At 40.2% G+C, this 14,227-nt stretch overlaps 2 protein-coding genes across 2 annotated transcripts in view; both read left to right on the top strand.

Annotated features, from left to right (window-relative positions):
* The window catches only part of LOC139416570 (sorting nexin-33-like), a 31,728-nt gene that overhangs the window by 748 nt on the left and 16,753 nt on the right, over positions 1-14,227 (top strand). Inside the window, exon 2 of the mRNA XM_071165369.1 lies at positions 4,918-5,697. Within this exon, the coding sequence (XP_071021470.1) occupies positions 4,918-5,697 (780 nt within the window). The remainder of the gene's footprint in view (positions 1-4,917; positions 5,698-14,227) is intronic.
* On the top strand, positions 205-4,634 carry LOC139414067 (sorting nexin-33-like). Its single transcript, XM_071161951.1, has 3 exons — positions 205-774; positions 4,235-4,260; positions 4,623-4,634. The coding sequence occupies exons 1-3, from the start codon at positions 243-245 to the stop codon at positions 4,632-4,634; spliced, it is 570 nt and encodes a 189-aa protein (XP_071018052.1). The 5' UTR covers positions 205-242.

Raw genomic sequence — 14,227 nt, 5'->3', positions numbered from 1 at the left:
CCATCGAGGACCCCACCAAGCAGACCAAGTTCAAAGGCATCAAGACCTACATATCTTATCGGGTGACCCCGAGCCACAATGCGAGGCCTGTGTACCGCCGTTACAAGCACTTTGACTGGTTGTACAATCGTCTACTGCACAAGTTCACCATCATCTCGGTACCCCACCTGCCCGAGAAACAGGCAACGGGGCGCTTTGGGGACGATTTCATTGAGAAGCGCAAAAGGCGGCTGATTCTCTGGATGGACCACATGACCAGCCATCCGGTCCTGTCGCAGTATGAGGGCTTTGAGCACTTCCTGATGTGTGCCGATGACAAGCAGTGGAAGCTGGGAAAACGGCGGGCGGAGAAGGACGAGATGATGGGAGCCAACTTCATGCTTACCTTCCAGATCCCCAACGAGCACCAGGACCTGCAGGACGTGGAGGAACGTGTGGACTCCTTCAAGACCTTCACCAAGAAAATGGACGACAGCGTCATGCAGCTGACGCACGTGGCCTCGGAACTGGTGCGGAAGCACCTCGGTGGCTTCCGGAAGGAGTTCCAGCGTCTGGGGAACGCTTTCCAGAATGTCAGTCAGGTGTTCATGCTGGACCCTCCCCACTGCTCGGAATCCCTCAACACTGCCATCTCCCACACAGGACGCACATACGAGAACATTGGTGAAATGTTTGCCGAGCAACCTAATTACGACCTCTTCCACATGCTGGACAAACTGTCGCTCTACCAGGGCCTCCTCGCCAACTTCCCGGACATTATTCATTTACAGAAAGGTAATGTACTCTCTCTCCCCTTATGGTGTGCTCATTAGTGTTAGACCTAGAGTCTAATAGCTTGTCCTAGAGATTAATCTTCAACTCATTGTTTTGCCTCACGAAGTACGGCCTATTAGTGTATGTAGTTATCACCATCATTCTGACTTCAATACCATCATGGAACTCGATACCAAAACGATACCACAACAACAAAAAAATTGTATATTAGCCAAAGTCACAGAATGGTAACTGATCCAGACAGAAACTCAGCTACTGCTCTGTTCAATCATTGTACATCTTTTGAGTTCAATATCATTACATTAGAATTTTTTTTACTTCAAAATTTTTCAGACACAGCCATGTATGCTTTAATGAATCAATTGTACGATCATACAATCAATTTGACGTTGTTTTTACCAATCTAACTACAACATAATGTTAATTTATTTGAATGGTAAATCTATATTGATATAGTGGGTATATCAAGATGTAGCCTAGGCCTATCCAAAATACAGGTGAATTCACATTCAATAGGAGTTTGTGCATGCATTGAGTTATTGATCTTGTTTTGGCTGATTTCATGGGGCTACAGATGACAAACAATCTGTTTCCCTTTCATTTGAGACTTATTTTATTTTACTGATAAACAACATTTGCATAGAAGTAGTCTCTTTAACCAGTAATGAGGTCATTCACGAGGCAAGAAGGGGGCAGCTTGTCAAAGCAGTCCGTTTGCTGAGGCAGTAGATCATCTTTGGGAGAGATGTGCAAGAGAGACCGAACAAGTGAATTAATAAAGTTTTTAGTGGCAATCAGCTTTGAAATCAGTATATTTTGCATAAATGCTAGGGTGGTGAAGTGATGTTAGCTTTAGCTATCAGCTAGCAAGGAAAGTTAGCCTACAAAGCTGGAAATTACCAGTATCTTCTTCCATTGCAAAGTGTTCTAGCCTATATGGACATTGTTTTGCTGTCGTGTTGCATTATTCAGGTGTGTTAACTTTTGCGTATCGTGAGTGGGGAACTAACATGATGCAGCCCAGACTCCCAGTGCAGGCTAGTAATGAGTAAGTGGAGCAGGCATGGTGCACTTTATAAATAGGGGTTGTTGCGCAGATACAGGCTTGATCTGTGAGACACATTTGACAGAAGTACCGAAAGTAACACAAATTCTCGTACCGAACCGTTGTTCATGTTTTAGTATTGAGAAAGTACCAAAGTTTCGGTAAACCGTGCAACAACAATAAGTGCTTATAAAATCACTGTTATAAGTAATCATGCATTACCACAACAGCTTTGAAATCAATAGGGCAGAAATCGCTCTTGGTTCCTTGATTGATGAACACTGACACTTCTATCAAACATGTCTTTGAGCCCTAACGGTATCTCCTAAATGCGTCTAGTTTTACTACCCTGTCACTGATAAATGGAAGGATAATTTAAGTACCCCCAAGCCATTCCTTAGTCGCATATACAGTGCCTTTAGAAACTTTTCACACACCTTATTATTCCAAATGTTGCTGTGTTACGTCCTGAATACAACATTGATTAAATAAATAAAAAATCTCACCCATCTGCACACAATCTACACCCCATAATGACAAAGTGAAAACCTGTTTTGAGGAATATTTGCACATTTCTTGAAAATGAAATACAGAAATATCTCATTTCCCTACAGTTGAAGTCGGAAGTTTACATACACCTTAGCCAAATACATTTAAACTCAGTTTTTCACAATTCCTGACATTTAATCCTAGTAAAAATGTTCCTGTTTTAGGTCAGTTAGGATCACCACTTTATTTTAAGAATGTGAAATGTCAGAATAATAGTAGAGAGAATTATTTATTTCAGCTTTTATTTCTTTCATCAAATTCCCAGTGGGTTGGAAGTTTACATACACTCAATTAGTATTTGGTAGCATTGCCTTTAAATTGTTTAACTTGGGTCAAACATTTCAGGTAGCCTTCCACAAGCTTCCCACAATAACTTGAATTTTGTGAATTTTGGCCCATTCCTCCTGACAGAGCTGGTGTAACTGAGTCAGGTTTGTAAGCCTCCTTGCCTGCACACATTTTCAGTTCTTCCCACAATTTTCTATGGGATTAATCTCAGGGCTTTGTGATGGCCACTTCAATACCTTGACTTTGTTGTCCTTAAGCCATTTTGCCACAACATTGGATGTATGCTTGGTGTCATTGTCCATTTGGAAGACCCATTTGCGACTAAGCTTTAACTTCCTGAATGATGTCTTGAGATGTTGCTTCGATATATCCACATAATTTTCCCTTCTCATGATGCCATCTATTTTGTTTTGTTTTGACTCAAATGATGTCAATTAGCCTATCAGAAGTTTCTAAGCCATGACATCATTTTTTGGAATTTTCCCAGCTGTTTAAAGGTACAGTCAACTTAGTGTATGTCAACTTCTGACCCACTGGAATTGTGATTCAGTGAATTAGATTATGGTCGTGAATAATACAAGACAGCTCAGAAGAAAACCATGGATTATCCCGCCCTTTAACCCTGAACCTGCGGAATGGGGCATGTTTGTTTACTATTTGGGAAAAAAAACATAATGAAAGAATTTCCAGGCAGTTTTCACATCAGGGATAAACTCACTCTGCTCCAGTCAAAATAAACAAATCATGAAAGAAAGGCTGCTCATTAAAACACTTCAAATTTCTCTTACGAATAAACGTGGGTTTGTCTTAGGATCCTTAGTATTTCTAACAGCAACAACAGCACAATAGTCACTTAAATCATTACAAAAAACACCAACCACAGAATATTTATGTGGAACATTTGCCAATATCAAATCAATCAGGGTAAATGTATCTGGGCATTTAAGATTTAGGAGAGTGGGTGAGTTAATCAACTGGGTAAGATTCATAGAATTACAAAACATTTTTAAATCATCAGACACCTACTTTAACCAACACCAGTCAAGATCACCAATCAAGATCATTTCACTGTAAAGAAGTTTAAACATAAGGTGCGTCAAAGAAGAAAATGCATCACCGAGAGCAGAGGGGGGACAGCCATAACAGCCAATCACAGTTATAGAGAGGCCCTTTGAAACCTCAATATTCAAAGCAAGAAATTCCAACTGTTTACAAATAGTTTCAGACTTTGCCACACTTACGGGGAATTTAGTTTTTACATATATAGCCACACCCCCACCTTTCTTAACTCGATCAGTGTGATAAACAAAATATCCTTATCAAAAACAGACTTGCTGAGCCAGGTTTCAGAAAACACAATTACATCAGCATCAGTTGATTTAGCCCAAATCCTAACCCCATCAGGCTGCGTACTTTTAAATGAAAAATACCAAAACTAGATCTTGATTTAAAATCAGAGGGGGTTTGGAGACATTGCATATCAGGGCCAGGGTTAGGTTGCACGTTACCTGATATCAACAAAAGAAGAATAACTAGGCACCTCGGTTTAATAACCTTGCACGGCTTCTCTTTTTTAAGAGACGTACCGCAAGCGAATTCTACAAGTGAGTTTCCAGACAATACAAAAGAGTAATTTAAAACCATTAGACCTTGGTAGTGACACATTCGTACTGTTCACGTCATGCCACAAATACATCGGCACTTGGACGAGTGGACCGAGTGAAAAAGAGCGAGTTCCTGCAGACAAAATGTCTAATGGACGGGAGAGCACATTGTCAGATGTACTCACCCAGCGGCAATATTCGTTTTCTCCAGAGTTCAGTAAAGTCAGTGCACAAAGCAATACCATGAAAATTGTCATTTTCTCTAACAAATGTAAAAAAAAATAGAGGCCAACGAAGGTAAGGGGAGAGAGGGACAGCGTGTATGTATGAGTCTGAATGTGAGTATTTGCGCGTGTGAGTAGATTGGGTGTTGAGGTCGATTGAGAGAACGGGTTGGGGATTGTTGAGCTGCCACTGAGAGCCAGAGCAAAAAGGAGCAGCTTGGACGAGACACTCCGCGGATGAAGAAGGAACTCAGGCCAGCCAGAGATAGGGTTACTTTGGTAAACTTCAAGTAATGAAGTGCCGAGTTGAGAGAGACTTGTGATCTTTACACCAGCAAAAACAAAATAGTTTGCACTACACAACAAGGAAGTTACTCAACCATAAATAAATAGGTTATTAGTAGGTTAAAATGTACTAGTCACAGACAAACAACTTGCTCCATCGAGGACCCCACCAAGCAGACCAAGTTCAAAGGCATCAAGACCTACATATCTTATCGGGTGACCCCGAGCCACAATGCGAGGCCTGTGTACCGCCGTTACAAGCACTTTGACTGGTTGTACAATCGTCTACTGCACAAGTTCACCATCATCTCGGTACCCCACCTGCCCGAGAAACAGGCAACGGGGCGCTTTGGGGACGATTTCATTGAGAAGCGCAAAAGGCGGCTGATTCTCTGGATGGACCACATGACCAGCCATCCGGTCCTGTCGCAGTATGAGGGCTTTGAGCACTTCCTGATGTGTGCCGATGACAAGCAGTGGAAGCTGGGAAAACGGCGGGCGGAGAAGGACGAGATGATGGGAGCCAACTTCATGCTTACCTTCCAGATCCCCAACGAGCACCAGGACCTGCAGGACGTGGAGGAACGTGTGGACTCCTTCAAGACCTTCACCAAGAAAATGGACGACAGCGTCATGCAGCTGACGCACGTGGCCTCGGAACTGGTGCGGAAGCACCTCGGTGGCTTCCGGAAGGAGTTCCAGCGTCTGGGGAACGCTTTCCAGAATGTCAGTCAGGTGTTCATGCTGGACCCTCCCCACTGCTCGGAATCCCTCAACACTGCCATCTCCCACACAGGACGCACATACGAGAACATTGGTGAAATGTTTGCCGAGCAACCTAATTACGACCTCTTCCACATGCTGGACAAACTGTCGCTCTACCAGGGCCTCCTCGCCAACTTCCCGGACATTATTCATTTACAGAAAGGTAATGTACTCTCTCTCCCCTTATGGTGTGCTCATTAGTGTTAGACCTAGAGTCTAATAGCTTGTCCTAGAGATTAATCTTCAACTCATTGTTTTGCCTCACGAAGTACGGCCTATTAGTGTATGTAGTTATCACCATCATTCTGACTTCAATACCATCATGGAACTCGATACCAAAACGATACCACAACAACAAAAAAATTGTATATTAGCCAAAGTCACAGAATGGTAACTGATCCAGACAGAAACTCAGCTACTGCTCTGTTCAATCATTGTACATCTTTTGAGTTCAATATCATTACATTAGAATTTTTTTTACTTCAAAATTTTTCAGACACAGCCATGTATGCTTTAATGAATCAATTGTACGATCATACAATCAATTTGACGTTGTTTTTACCAATCTAACTACAACATAATGTTAATTTATTTGAATGGTAAATCTATATTGATATAGTGGGTATATCAAGATGTAGCCTAGGCCTATCCAAAATACAGGTGAATTCACATTCAATAGGAGTTTGTGCATGCATTGAGTTATTGATCTTGTTTTGGCTGATTTCATGGGGCTACAGATGACAAACAATCTGTTTCCCTTTCATTTGAGACTTATTTTATTTTACTGATAAACAACATTTGCATAGAAGTAGTCTCTTTAACCAGTAATGAGGTCATTCACGAGGCAAGAAGGGGGCAGCTTGTCAAAGCAGTCCGTTTGCTGAGGCAGTAGATCATCTTTGGGAGAGATGTGCAAGAGAGACCGAACAAGTGAATTAATAAAGTTTTTAGTGGCAATCAGCTTTGAAATCAGTATATTTTGCATAAATGCTAGGGTGGTGAAGTGATGTTAGCTTTAGCTATCAGCTAGCAAGGAAAGTTAGCCTACAAAGCTGGAAATTACCAGTATCTTCTTCCATTGCAAAGTGTTCTAGCCTATATGGACATTGTTTTGCTGTCGTGTTGCATTATTCAGGTGTGTTAACTTTTGCGTATCGTGAGTGGGGAACTAACATGATGCAGCCCAGACTCCCAGTGCAGGCTAGTAATGAGTAAGTGGAGCAGGCATGGTGCACTTTATAAATAGGGGTTGTTGCGCAGATACAGGCTTGATCTGTGAGACACATTTGACAGAAGTACCGAAAGTAACACAAATTCTCGTACCGAACCGTTGTTCATGTTTTAGTATTGAGAAAGTACCAAAGTTTCGGTAAACCGTGCAACAACAATAAGTGCTTATAAAATCACTGTTATAAGTAATCATGCATTACCACAACAGCTTTGAAATCAATAGGGCAGAAATCGCTCTTGGTTCCTTGATTGATGAACACTGACACTTCTATCAAACATGTCTTTGAGCCCTAACGGTATCTCCTAAATGCGTCTAGTTTTACTACCCTGTCACTGATAAATGGAAGGATAATTTAAGTACCCCCAAGCCATTCCTTAGTCGCATATACAGTGCCTTTAGAAACTTTTCACACACCTTATTATTCCAAATGTTGCTGTGTTACGTCCTGAATACAACATTGATTAAATAAATAAAAAATCTCACCCATCTGCACACAATCTACACCCCATAATGACAAAGTGAAAACCTGTTTTGAGGAATATTTGCACATTTCTTGAAAATGAAATACAGAAATATCTCATTTCCCTACAGTTGAAGTCGGAAGTTTACATACACCTTAGCCAAATACATTTAAACTCAGTTTTTCACAATTCCTGACATTTAATCCTAGTAAAAATGTTCCTGTTTTAGGTCAGTTAGGATCACCACTTTATTTTAAGAATGTGAAATGTCAGAATAATAGTAGAGAGAATTATTTATTTCAGCTTTTATTTCTTTCATCAAATTCCCAGTGGGTTGGAAGTTTACATACACTCAATTAGTATTTGGTAGCATTGCCTTTAAATTGTTTAACTTGGGTCAAACATTTCAGGTAGCCTTCCACAAGCTTCCCACAATAACTTGAATTTTGTGAATTTTGGCCCATTCCTCCTGACAGAGCTGGTGTAACTGAGTCAGGTTTGTAAGCCTCCTTGCCTGCACACATTTTCAGTTCTTCCCACAATTTTCTATGGGATTAATCTCAGGGCTTTGTGATGGCCACTTCAATACCTTGACTTTGTTGTCCTTAAGCCATTTTGCCACAACATTGGATGTATGCTTGGTGTCATTGTCCATTTGGAAGACCCATTTGCGACTAAGCTTTAACTTCCTGAATGATGTCTTGAGATGTTGCTTCGATATATCCACATAATTTTCCCTTCTCATGATGCCATCTATTTTGTTTTGTTTTGACTCAAATGATGTCAATTAGCCTATCAGAAGTTTCTAAGCCATGACATCATTTTTTGGAATTTTCCCAGCTGTTTAAAGGTACAGTCAACTTAGTGTATGTCAACTTCTGACCCACTGGAATTGTGATTCAGTGAATTAGATTATGGTCGTGAATAATACAAGACAGCTCAGAAGAAAACCATGGATTATCCCGCCCTTTAACCCTGAACCTGCGGAATGGGGCATGTTTGTTTACTATTTGGGAAAAAAAACATAATGAAAGAATTTCCAGGCAGTTTTCACATCAGGGATAAACTCACTCTGCTCCAGTCAAAATAAACAAATCATGAAAGAAAGGCTGCTCATTAAAACACTTCAAATTTCTCTTACGAATAAACGTGGGTTTGTCTTAGGATCCTTAGTATTTCTAACAGCAACAACAGCACAATAGTCACTTAAATCATTACAAAAAACACCAACCACAGAATATTTATGTGGAACATTTGCCAATATCAAATCAATCAGGGTAAATGTATCTGGGCATTTAAGATTTAGGAGAGTGGGTGAGTTAATCAACTGGGTAAGATTCATAGAATTACAAAACATTTTTAAATCATCAGACACCTACTTTAACCAACACCAGTCAAGATCACCAATCAAGATCATTTCACTGTAAAGAAGTTTAAACATAAGGTGCGTCAAAGAAGAAAATGCATCACCGAGAGCAGAGGGGGGACAGCCATAACAGCCAATCACAGTTATAGAGAGGCCCTTTGAAACCTCAATATTCAAAGCAAGAAATTCCAACTGTTTACAAATAGTTTCAGACTTTGCCACACTTACGGGGAATTTAGTTTTTACATATATAGCCACACCCCCACCTTTCTTAACTCGATCAGTGTGATAAACAAAATATCCTTATCAAAAACAGACTTGCTGAGCCAGGTTTCAGAAAACACAATTACATCAGCATCAGTTGATTTAGCCCAAATCCTAACCCCATCAGGCTGCGTACTTTTAAATGAAAAATACCAAAACTAGATCTTGATTTAAAATCAGAGGGGGTTTGGAGACATTGCATATCAGGGCCAGGGTTAGGTTGCACGTTACCTGATATCAACAAAAGAAGAATAACTAGGCACCTCGGTTTAATAACCTTGCACGGCTTCTCTTTTTTAAGAGACGTACCGCAAGCGAATTCTACAAGTGAGTTTCCAGACAATACAAAAGAGTAATTTAAAACCATTAGACCTTGGTAGTGACACATTCGTACTGTTCACGTCATGCCACAAATACATCGGCACTTGGACGAGTGGACCGAGTGAAAAAGAGCGAGTTCCTGCAGACAAAATGTCTAATGGACGGGAGAGCACATTGTCAGATGTACTCACCCAGCGGCAATATTCGTTTTCTCCAGAGTTCAGTAAAGTCAGTGCACAAAGCAATACCATGAAAATTGTCATTTTCTCTAACAAATGTAAAAAAAAATAGAGGCCAACGAAGGTAAGGGGAGAGAGGGACAGCGTGTATGTATGAGTCTGAATGTGAGTATTTGCGCGTGTGAGTAGATTGGGTGTTGAGGTCGATTGAGAGAACGGGTTGGGGATTGTTGAGCTGCCACTGAGAGCCAGAGCAAAAAGGAGCAGCTTGGACGAGACACTCCGCGGATGAAGAAGGAACTCAGGCCAGCCAGAGATAGGGTTACTTTGGTAAACTTCAAGTAATGAAGTGCCGAGTTGAGAGAGACTTGTGATCTTTACACCAGCAAAAACAAAATAGTTTGCACTACACAACAAGGAAGTTACTCAACCATAAATAAATAGGTTATTAGTAGGTTAAAATGTACTAGTCACAGACAAACAACTTGACATGCTGCCATCTTGTATTTCATTGTTGTTGATCATTGCTACACAGCCATTTTAAAGACTTGCCATAGATTTTCAAGCAGATTTAAGTAAAACATATAACTAGGCTACTCAGGAGCATTCAATGCTGTCTTGGTAAGCAACTCCAGTGTATATTTGGCCTTGTGTTTAAGTTTATTGTCCTGCTGAAAGGTGAATTTGTCTCCCAGTGTCTGTTGGAAAGCGGACTGAACCAAGTTTTCCTCTAGGATTTTGCTTGTGCTTAGCGCTATTCCTTTTCTTTTCATCCTAAAAAACTCCCTAGTCCTTGCCGATGACCAGCATACCCATAACATGATGCAGCCCCCACCATGCTTGAAAATATGAAGAGTGGTACTCTGATGTGTTGTGTTTAATTTGCCCCCAACATAACACTTTGTTTTAACACTTTGGACATAAAGTAACATTTTTTGACACATTTTTTGCAGTTTTACTTCAGTGCCTTATTGCAAACAGTTTGAATGTTTGGGAATATTTTTTTTCTGTACAGGTTTCCTTCTTTTCACTCTGTCATTTAAGTTAGTATTGTGGAGTAACTACAATGTTGTTGATCCATCCTCAGTTTTCTTCTAAAACAGCCATTAAACTCTGTAACTGTTTCAGAAGGACACCTGCATCTTTGTAGTGTCTGGGCGTATTGTTAGATGATCCAAAGTGTAATTAATAACTTCACCATGCTCAAAGGGATTTTCAATGTCTTCTTTTTTTGTATATACCTATCTACCTTTAATGCATTCAGTGGTGGAGATAGCATGTAAATAAATCAGTCTGGTGGGTAACCACCTTTCACAAACTGACAACCTTGTCATGTCCCTTAATGGTAGAGTGAGCTGTAAGAAATCCTGTTAGTGTCATTGCAAAAATCTTCCATCTGGGGTGATTTCTTATATGCCCTGCCCTGCACAATCCAGATGATCATTCTTCTCCATTTGATGCATTGAAAAGGGTTGATGTGCCTAGTACATGCTTGGGCATTGCTGATGCATTAACTATGGCCAGCAACTTGGACGTGTCTGTATTTGTCGTCAGGTGGTGCAGTATTTGACCAGCATACCAAGGACATGCTTCAGTTCTCAAACAACCCACATATCAGGAGGGGGGAGGGGCCTCCAGCAGAGGAAGCCATGTTTCTCTTAGTTATCTATTGTAAAATAAGGGTATAAGGGTATGGTGAATGTTTCAATGTTAAGTAAACAGCTGCAATGTGTTTTTACTATAACACATCCTCACCGCACCCTTAATTGTACAGGAATTGAAAGCCATCTGAAAATGTCATAGGCATAGCACAACGTCAGTGACCAAGGGTCTTATTGGTTCAGCTGAAAATACTCATGGAACATTTGGCTGTTTATTGAATGACCTTGGCCCACAGACGTAGATCTACATTTAGTGATAGCATAGTCAAAAGGCAGAATGTCATATCTGCACTGCAAATTTAATAAATCCACTTCCTCTCAGTTTACTGTACTCTCATTACCTAGCTGAAGGCAATGCACATGAACATATCATGTGTAAGAATATATATTTGGAAAGTATTCAGACCCTTTGACTTTTTCCACATTTTGTTACGTTATAGCCTTATTCTAAAATGTAAAAAAAATCCCCTCATCAATCTACACATAATACCCCAAAATGACAAAGGAAAAACAGGCGTTGCAAATGTATAAAACATTTAAAGCGGAAACATCACATTTACATAAGTATTCTTTACATAAGTATTCTTTCAGTTCTCTCCAGAGATGTTCGATCTGGTTTATGTCTGGGCTCTGGCTGGGGAACTCAAGGACTTTCAGAACTTGTCCCGAAGCCAGTCCTGCATTGTCTTGGCTGTGTGCTTAGGGTTTTTGTCATGTTGGAAGGTGAACCTTCTCCCCAGTCTGAGGTCCTGAGCGCTCTGGAGCAGGTTTTTGTCAAGGATCACTCTCTATTTTGCACCGTTCATCTTTCCCTACATCCTGACTATTCTCCCAGTCCCTGCATCTGAAACACCTCCCCACAGCATGATGCTGCCACCACCATGCTCCACTGTAGGGATGGTGCCAGATTTTCTCCAGACATGACACTTGGCATTCAGGCAAAAGAGTTCAATCTTGATGAGGGAAAAAATATTTCATCAATTTTAGAATAAGACTGTAACTTAACAAAATGTGGAAAAAAGGAAGATACCTTCCGAATGCACTGTATATTCCAAAACTATATATTTTTTAAGGTTATGGCACATTTTGTACCAATATCTACATCCATATTTTCCATAACAACTTCGGAGAGCCAAGTTTACTGTTGCGACTAGCCTTTCAATTTAAGCTTCCCCTGCTGAACCCTGAGAGCTTCCCTCAAAGTAACTTGTGTTCTTCTGAACTGGATCCAACTGTGACAACATACCAAACACACACAAAAACCCGGGTTCAACTCTTTCTGTACAGTTCACCTCTCATCCTCCATCACAGCCTTTAACGTCCACTCCCTCACATACAGTAATGACCACAGTTTGAACTGTGATATAGGTGGATGCCTGGATGTGTAAACTCATGGAATATCACTGCAAGCTCGGTCGGGTGTGGTGTGAGCTATATATGGCATTGATAGAGCAGGGCTGGGTACGAGAGGCAAGGAGTGTCTGGGTGTTTTTCAGGATCTTTGCTAGATTCAAGTCTTTCAAAAGAGGTCTACCTCTTTCTTTCTCTCTCTGTTTTTCTGGGTCTGTCTCTATCTCTCCCCCCTGCCCTCTTTTTGTCTCACTCTCTTTCTCTTCTCATGTCTATCCCTTTCTCTTTGATTAATACCATCCCACTCAGATATGTACTGTAGGTCTGCCTGGATAGTCGGTCTGGAAACATAACAAAATGTAGAATAAGTCAAGGGGTATGAATAGTTTCTGAAGACACTGTTGGTCTTTCTGGTTAGTCGGTCTGGATGGTTTCAATTACACAGGAGTAAATCCAGTTTAGTCCAACAGAGGTGCTTTGAGCATTTGCCTACCTGAATCCAATGTTCATCCAATCGACTCTATCGAAAGACTTGAATATGAATACACATCACTCCGTGCACTGCAATGGAAGACTGCCCAGCAAACTGGACACATTCCCAGAACAATAGCTAAGATTCCTATTAAGTTCTAATTAGGGTTTTATCTAACATCATGATGATAACATCCCAAAAATATTCAGAGAATATTTTGATAAAATCAATTTATTAATAAAAAATGTTTTAGATTAAATATCCTTGGAAGGTTCTAGCATTCACTCAAATGTTGTGTACAACATCTGTAACAACCACCACAGAACATTCCCCAAAAGTATGTATGTTTGTGTAAAACATTAAGCCTGTTTTTGGTTCCCAGAACATTCATTAGGTCACAGCAAATGTTCTCATAACACAAAAACTGTCCAGTTGTGGTGATGATTATAGAATTTTATATATACATTCGCCTGATGTTGCAAGAATGTTCCTATAACACATAATCTGTTCTTTAAAGGTTCCCAGAATGTTTGATTAAGTTGTGGGAATAGGCTGTTGGGAACATTGTGTGGACATGACAAGAGGAATGTTCCCAAAACTGTCCAGTCGAGCTGACATTCAGATCATGTTTCTATCAGGGTGCACAAAACATGCCTTTGATATTGCAGGAATGTTGACCAAACAGCCTACCTGAGTTCTTTAAAGGTTCCCAGAACATGTAATTAAGTTGTGGGAACAGTGTGGATACCTTACAAGAGATAGTTTCACAAAACACAAAAAATGCTCAGTTGTGACGTTCATACATTGTTTAAATTAGGTGACACAGGACATTCCCTTAATGTTGTAAGTCAGTTTTTATGATGTTCATAGCGTATTTGTTTTAGGTTTAACATGACATTCCATTGATGTTCACTCAATATACATTTTACTTTGTCTTGGAGGTCTTCAGAACATTTCAAGAAGATTTTATATTTAAGTTTGACCTAATATTACCACAACATTCTCAGCCTGCAAATTAGAATACATCCCCATCATGTTTCCCTCCAGATTTGATGGTAATTCACATTTAAGGACTGTATTGTAGGTGATAGAGACACACTTGGCATTTTTATTGAAATCAAATCAAATCAAAGTTTATTTGTCACGTGCGCTGAATACAACAGGTGTAGTAGACCTTACAGTGATATACTTAGTTACAGGCTCTAACCATTAGTGCAAAAAAAGGAATTAGGTGAACAATAGGTAGGTAAAGAAATAAAACAACAGTAAAAATACAGGCTATATACAGTAGCGAGGCTATAAAAGTAGCGAGGCTACATACAGACACCGGTTAGTCAGGCTGATTGAAGTAGTATGTACATGTAGATATGGTTAAAGTGACTATGCAT

Source organism: Oncorhynchus clarkii, chromosome 1 (genome assembly GCF_045791955.1).
Source record: "Oncorhynchus clarkii lewisi isolate Uvic-CL-2024 chromosome 1, UVic_Ocla_1.0, whole genome shotgun sequence".
NCBI classification, from domain to species: domain Eukaryota; kingdom Metazoa; phylum Chordata; class Actinopteri; order Salmoniformes; family Salmonidae; genus Oncorhynchus; species Oncorhynchus clarkii.
Note: the sequence above shows the minus strand (reverse complement) of the source record. Positions and strands in the feature narration are given on the sequence as shown.